Below are 7,778 nucleotides of genomic sequence, written 5' to 3' on the forward strand. Positions count from 1 at the left end.
TTTACTTAAAGCGATGTTTTTGGTTTATCACATATTTTCTAATTAACATCATATTTAATCATTTACAAAAATATATAGTTAATATGCACAGCTATAATAGGAAAGGAACAAAAAATTCATCACCGGATTTACATCCTGTTGGTGAGTTATTATCAAATAAAGTTTAGATGTTCTTGGAATGCACAGTAGGCTGACACTTATTATCACAAACATTAACATGGCATATCAACTTTTATTTGTATCTTGCTGTTCCCTGCATTTTTGCCCTTGTTAATTTTATTGGACTTAACAAAATGTTATTTTAAAACATTTCTAACCTAACCCAAGTCTCCCAAAGCACCTTTCTTGGTTACTTTTACTGCAAACGTTTACTGAAATCTTACTATTTTGAAAAATAATGTAGCCTATGTAATTTTCTGACAATGCGCCCGAAAATTAACTTAAAATGTACAGTAGTCTGCAATCTTTCTGACCACCCTGCAATACAATGCTATTTCCCGCTTAACTATGGGCAAAATGGGAGACTACTGTAGCATTCTATTTGTGAGAGAGTTATTACTATAGTTAATATATTAGATACAGGCCTACAAAAAATACAAATTTATTATTTTTTATTGCATATCTTGTCTGCTAAGTCTTTACTTAGTATTAATAAAATGAGGCCATCTATTGCATGTAAAAGCAACAAGCGAAACTAAATATAACTAAACCTCACCACTAACCGTACAACCTAGTATACTACAATCAAAACAATACTCATAAAATGATCCACAGGGCCCAGATTTCGATGCTGAAGGTGAATCCAGCTTATCAGTTACTGAAATAAAGAAACGAGCTGAAGAAATGGTTTTAGAACGAGAAAGAATGCTAAGTGAGGCAGCAGCACAAGGGGACAATGAATTGGGTGTAGAAGAAAGAAGAGAGAGAGAGAAAAAATTACGTATAGTTGATATAAAGGAAAGAGAGAAGGCAAGGCTAAAAGAGCAAGCACTAAGAAAGGAGAAAGAAAAGTTAAAAGAAAATGAGGGAATAGACTGGGGAATGGGTTAGTTGTTAGTATATACCATTAGTGATAGAATTCTGGCAAACCTTAGTATTAGTTCTATAACAATTGTGCCAAGTTTGGCTGCTATTTAAACCTTCATGTCTTGGATATGTCTTATAACAACTCCTTTTCGTAGGTGAAGATGACCAAGAAGAAGAGCCGGATCTAGCGGACAATCCATATGCATCAACTGCCAATGAAGAGCTATATCTTCAAGACCCAAAGAAAACTCTACGGGGTTTCTTTTCAAGGGAGGGCATTGAACTGGAGTATGATTGTGTGGAGAAAGGTGTTGGGCAGTTTGCTTGTAGGTAAGTGAATAGTAGTTTTAATGCTGCTTTCTAGTGGGGCATTGACCCCCATGATTTAGAGATAAAAGGTTGTGTTTGAATGTCCGTTAACAATGTTGCTCATAAAATATTCCATTTTTGATGTTGTATTTTTAATACTACTATTTTTTCATACTTAGTTTTGTAATCAAACACTGCAGTATCATTTTTCCCTCGTCAGTGTATTTTGTAATGGGTTCAGTTTATTTATGTAAAACATAAATTTTAACAAAAGAAAACTTTTACTGTTGTTTTTAGTGTTGAGTTACCAATAGATGATGCACAAGGACGTCCAGTTATAGCCGAAGTTATACATCGTGGTAAAAAGAAGGATGCAGTAGTGGCCTGTGCTTTAGAGGCCTGCCGTATCCTAGACAGGGTTGGCCTTCTGAGACAAGCTAAACATGGTAAGTTATTTTGAGCCAACTAAGACCTCCCGATATTCAAAGACAAGAAAAGGGTGGATAAATGAGGAAAATAATCTTAAAACAAGGTCTGGCGTTTGGTATTTGCCTGCAACCACAACTCAACTAAAATTGAAATAGGAGCCCTATAGAGGAGTGCCGTTTACTAGGCTGCATAAAATTAGTAATTCATTTAAGGGAAATTGTATATAATTTATGACAAATTACCAGATGCAATCCTTGAGATCTCAATAAGTTCAAACTTTATATAAAACGTAAACTTATAGAAAAATCCTAATATAATATTAAGGATTACATGTATGATAAAAATAGACTGTGAGATGGTAAACAAAAAAAACCTGGCCAAGTTTTTTGTGGGTTCTTCTTAGACCTGGACGCGTTTGGAACCCTCCTAGCTTTAGTTTTAGGTTAACGAATGCAGTTATCGCCATCACTAACATTAGTGTAACATGTTAAATGTATGAACGCTTCATAAGTGCCTGTCATAAGGTCTACATGAATAAAACATTTTTGAATTTAAATATATAATTTGACATAGTGTTGTTGGAATTGCAAGACGCGTGACGGTTTACAGTCGACATGGCGTGGAAGTCCATATCTCAGACCCAAACCCTAGCTTGTGCACTCAATGGACTGATTTATTGGTTTGAAATAAACTTGTACAATAATTTCACGTTGATTAACTGTTTATTTCAGAATCACGTCGACGCAAAGAACGCGACTGGGGCGCGGATGACTACTACGATTCTGATGAAGATACGTTCTTCGACCGCACTGGTAACGTGGAGAAGAAGAGAAAAACTCGTATGGTGAAGCTAGGTGTTACATCAGAATCCAGCAAACCACTCAGTTACTATGAACTGGTAAAATTTACCACTTGTATTATCTTTTACAGTTTGAATTTGTATGATGATTTTTTTATTAATTAAGAAGCTTAGACTTTTTACTTTATTACTGGTATGAAAGTAAAAAATGTAGTACTGTTTTAGTATTTTTAATGCTACAACAGTACTACATTTTTTACATATTGTAAGACAAACTAAACCGGAGCTTACCAAATATGGGTTTATTATAAGCATTAAAAATACTACAACAGTACTGCTGGTGTCTACTATCAGAACAATTTGCTTATTCGAACTGTATTCTGTTTCCTGCTTCTCCAAACATTCGGTAAAAAAGTCAAAAAAATAAAAATTTACAAACATTGAGATTTTCAGGTAAAAAAAATAGAAGAACTTGAGTTAAATATAACAAAAGAGGAGGCTTCAATCGAAAATATGCGAGAGGAGATGAAACAGAATGCACAATATACAGACAGTTTAGATGATTACATGAAGACAATTGATGCAATACCCAATTACCATCAGACAACTGAACACAAAGAGATGATTTCTAAATCTAAGGTACATTTTTAACAATATTTTTATAAATTTTCCACCGAAAATCGGGACATAAAATTAATTAGTGTAAGCTACAAAGAAAGTCTCTAAAATAGAAGTAATCTTAGACTTCTTATGTTGTATGTACTGCATATGTACAGGGTCATTGAATAAACAAAATGGCACCAATTCATTGGTGCTTAAAGTTGAAAGAGCACCAAGCGGACGTAGGTGTAAACTTAGTATTGACGACTTGACAGCCGCTTTTAATTGCATACAACAAGCGCTACCGCACCTGTCGTAAATAGTCATTCTGGCAAGGTTATGTCGAGTAACTTTAAATAAGACTTAGTTCTAAAGGATTTCATTGTATTTCTTAAGTATTAGTATAAAATATTCGATTGAAGGGCCATATAATTGATGTTAATATATAATGAAGTTATTCTTTTCAGTTAAAAATTAAAGAAATGCAAGTCGAATTAATAGAAATGCGCAGACTTGCGGAGATTGCAAAACCAACAAATTTACCAGAGCTTACAAAAAACAATGCTCCTAGTATTCCCATGAAAAAAACGAATTCTGTCATCTATGGAAAAAGGTATGTAATGTACAGATGGTTATGATGGTAATAACCTAACCAAACCTAATATTGTTTATAATATTAATACAGTTACACCCAATCTTGACTTCCAGTTTGACCCAACATATTAAATTATGTACCTTTGAATTCATGGTAAGTGCCAACATTGTGTAGACAGTGTTGCAAAAGTGTATTGGACCCTACCAACTGAGGTCAGTAAGAGGCCCCCATCACGCGCCACAGCATTCTGTCTAGATGGCTTCTTCATCTCAAATATAGATGAATATTTTTAACTGTTTTATTAATATTTATCATACAAATAATAATGAGGCTAACCAATTATTAATTTAATTCAAGCTGTGAATGCCAAGGGGGTAGGACTTCACTTTTGGGGGACTGAGTTCGAATACCGCTCACACTTCTAACTTTTCCATATTTTGTGCGTTTAAGGAAAATATTGTGCGGAAACCTGCATGCCTGAGCGTTCTCCATAATGTTCTTAAAGGCGTGTGAAGTCCACCAATCCACACTTGACCACCATGGTGTACTATGGCCACCATGACATACTCAGTAGGACCAGGACCAGTAATGGGTTGATTTAATGAATTATAAATGATATTTCAGGATACGGTTAAAGGGTGATTTAATGAAGAAACTACCAGTAAATCAAGTAACAAAAACAGAATTGCAAGAATTTGTTGAAGAAATTGACTCTGATGAGGACCCTGAGCCTTCTAGCAGTATAAAAGAATCTTCTAATAAAGAAACATTGCTTACTACTAACACCCGGGTTACTAATGAAGACACTCATCTTATAAGGACAAACAATTCTAGCAGAAAACCACCTAATGATATGGAATCTCCTGTTAATAAAAGCACTTCTAATACTAGTGAGGAACCATCTACTAAAGAAGCTTCGCATTTTAGTGGTATGGACATATTGGATGAAGAAAAGTTATCAAGTACAAAACAAAACAAAACTTCAAATGAAAGTAAAGCAATCACGGAAAAGAAAATGTATGGTCCAATGAGACCACCAGCAAACTATGTTATACCTGAAAGTTATTTTGATCAAGAAACTGATAGAGACTTACCTGAAATTACAGATGAAACAAATAGTTAATAAATATTTTTAAGTACTTCTAGTTTTTTTTTACTTAAAGCGATGTTTTTGGTTTATCACATATTTTCTAATTAACATCATATTTAATCATTTACAAAAATATATAGTTAATATGCACAGCTATAATAGGAAAGGAACAAAAAATTCATCACCCAATTATTTCCACTGACAGGGGTTAAAATTTGCTTAACCACCTGCCAAATCATGGCAAAAAGTAAAATAAGAAGTTAGCCCCCATTCAATTTTACATTATGATTTAGATATTAATTCCATCCATGCTCTTATGCTTGGAGAGTGGATAAACATGTCTAGCCTTGCTGTTGTAATAGAAATAGTGATCCATTTTATGGTAACTTCCTTATGGACTTACTAATATGTCCTACTAAAATCTGTGGTACAGTCAAAAAAATTTGGGGATTAGTTGAAAAACCTTTATAAACAGAGCACCACTTCATAAATATTTTTTTATCTGATAATTTCATAAATATTGTTCCCATTAAACTTGGATTATGGGAATCCCAGAGGCTAAGCCCTATTTTACCCCATTAACTGTAAAGAGCTGCATATACTTCATTTAAATATATATGCAGTATATCCTAAACTTTAATATATAATATTTAATACCAGTTGCATTTATCAAGAGAAAATAATAAAGATTAGGTAAGTTTACCCCTCTCATTGCAGTAATGCAAGGTCTAGTTACAGACTACACATTAAATAAATCAGCTGTATTCAAACACTTTTCCATTAAGTTACCAATGAGTGATCTGTTTAAACAACAAGTTTGTTTACTTGCTGCAAATTAAGTATTGGGATGAGACATTACCACTTTAGAAGAAGCACTATTAGAAGGGTAACTTTAAAGAGGAGCAGGTCAACTTTTTCTCAGTGGGATTACAACACAACTAGTAGGTACGGGTGTGACTTTAAATTGACGAGAATCGCTAAGATAAAACGCTGTTATTTCACATCACATCCTTTTAATTAGCCAAACTTAAACTTAATATTATTTACATACACTTGAATAACACAAATGTGTGGGTTAAACACAAAAGTTTTAGGTTATGGACTATCTTGTTGAGACCGTCGCTTCCTTCCTCGCTGCGTCTTGGAGAAGCTGCGTATCTACTTCATCAGCTGGTAATTGCACATATCGCACCACAGAACCCCTTATAAAACAGTTCTTTACTGATAACATGTGAGGATACTTGTCGGGATCTATGACGCTTATGTCCGACAATTTAATATTTAGATATTGGTCCACGGAGTGAAGGGTACCGCAAATGCTAAGATCATTTTTAAGCTCCACCACTACGTCCTTACCCACGAGGGATTTGAAGAAAGAGTAAAATAACATTTTTGTTTATTTTGATTCGACAAAGCGGCAAAATAATATTAGGAGAATGTGTACCTATTTGAAAGTGACAGCAGAAGTGACAACAGTTGACGCTAAGAATAGTATGTCAGTTCCATTTTGCACAGATAATGGAAATTTGAATATTCACCTCTTAACATAAAACAGTAAATTATACTGATGGCTATGAGTGAGTGAGGCGGATAAGTGCTGTAGGCCTTTCCGTAGCAAACCACCAACATTATCCTTTGGTTCAGGCAATTCTTATAATCTTGCCAACAAAAGGGCCGAACTATCACTTTTGCCTGGATACTGGGTGATAGTTCATCTCGATAAAAGTCATATCGATTAAATTTAATGGGATTGTGTATGAACCTGATTACTTTCTTTGGTTACTCAGTTCATTTTTAAGAACTACTCCAATATTTTGTCCATACTAAACTTCGAGCTTCGTGGCGCCTTTCTGCAGCTTGCAGGGCTATTCTGTATCACACTTTACCCCAAAATTTTGCTAGCCAATGTGGAAAATTACCATCAAATAATGCCTGGGTGGGCATTATTTGATGGTAACAACGTCGTGTCGTGATTGTGACGTGACAACGTCTTATAATTGGATGGAGGCGGCTGCACCCACGAAATGATTTATGCGGCGTTACCTCGCTCTGAGGCGTTCCATTCAAGGCTTGAAGTGCAAGCGAGAGCGCGGAACGAGCGGCAAAAGGACACAGTCGGCCTCCGCGTTCGACATCTGTCTCTCTCCTACTTGAGTGAGCGATGCATCCGCGTGGACAGCTTCTATACCATAATACATTTACATGTTTTCGGCAAGGATGAAGTGCAGTGAAAAGTGAATGTGGTGTCAATTGTTTATAGCAACGATAATATCTATCAAACAAAAAAATATTAAAATTTTCTTTTGAAAAATGCAACCATTCCATCAGTATTTTCTTACGACTTTGTCACTTCCAACTATCGTCAGTAAGCTGACTTTACAGACAACCAATTAAAAAAAAAATGTTTGGTTTTTTAAACAAAAACTCAGATGGAAACTTGGAATTCAGGATGCAAAATATAGATTTAACAGGTTATTCAGTGGAATCTTCAACAGTGGCTAGTTGTATTCGGTTTCAACAGAGGTACAGGATTGGCCTGCTGGAAACCGGTGTGAACTGAGTCCTAGACAATTGAATGCCAATTCTATGCGAAAATATATACACACATACACAGAGACAGACATACTTCTTTATTCAAATTGCTTAGCAGAGTAGCTTTTTTTACGCGTACATTACATAAAAACTATTAGTAGTAGGTAGTGAACTAATAGCGATATCTCCACTTCTTGTTGTTAATTATTGTCATCAATAAATTCTTATATTCTATTGTCACAAATGCTACTATTAAAAGTACTACTATAAAGAGAGTTAAATGCAATTTGCAAAGCCTGTTATAGTCCCATAATAAATCAGTTTAGCCATTCTGAAAAGTGTATCGAAGTTATGACTAAAAAAACAGCAAGACAATAAAATTATAGGCCATTCGATTT

The 7,778-nt window shown here is 34.7% G+C and overlaps 2 protein-coding genes across 2 annotated transcripts; one reads left to right on the top strand and one right to left on the bottom strand.

Moving 5' to 3' along the window:
- Nucleotides 1-13: 13 nt before the first annotated feature.
- LOC120627943 (kanadaptin-like) lies at nt 14-4,899 on the top strand. Its single transcript, XM_039896070.1, has 9 exons — nt 14-22; nt 79-141; nt 775-1,045; nt 1,182-1,356; nt 1,633-1,781; nt 2,496-2,662; nt 3,017-3,202; nt 3,631-3,776; nt 4,383-4,899. The coding sequence occupies exons 1-9, from the start codon at nt 14-16 to the stop codon at nt 4,879-4,881; spliced, it is 1,665 nt and encodes a 554-aa protein (XP_039752004.1). The 3' UTR covers nt 4,882-4,899.
- Nucleotides 4,900-5,844: 945 nt separating this feature from the next.
- LOC120628183 (U6 snRNA-associated Sm-like protein LSm2) lies at nt 5,845-6,308 on the bottom strand. Its single transcript, XM_039896429.1, has one exon. The coding sequence runs from the start codon at nt 6,236-6,238 to the stop codon at nt 5,951-5,953; it is 288 nt and encodes a 95-aa protein (XP_039752363.1). The 5' UTR covers nt 6,239-6,308; the 3' UTR covers nt 5,845-5,950.
- Nucleotides 6,309-7,778: the final 1,470 nt, after the last annotated feature.

This window comes from Pararge aegeria, chromosome 12, assembly GCF_905163445.1.
Source record: "Pararge aegeria chromosome 12, ilParAegt1.1, whole genome shotgun sequence".
NCBI classification, from domain to species: Eukaryota; Metazoa; Arthropoda; class Insecta; order Lepidoptera; family Nymphalidae; genus Pararge; species Pararge aegeria.

Coding starts and splice junctions, on each gene's coding strand:
- LOC120627943 (XM_039896070.1), top strand. Junction 1,046..1,181: donor GGGAATAGACTGGGGAATGG/GTTAGTTGTTAG, acceptor TCCTTTTCGTAG/GTGAAGATGACCAAGAAGAA. Junction 1,782..2,495: donor TCTGAGACAAGCTAAACATG/GTAAGTTATTTT, acceptor TGTTTATTTCAG/AATCACGTCGACGCAAAGAA.
- LOC120628183 (XM_039896429.1), bottom strand. CDS start 6,238: ATGTTATTTTACTCTTTCTTCAAATCCCTCGTGGGTAAGGACGTAGTG.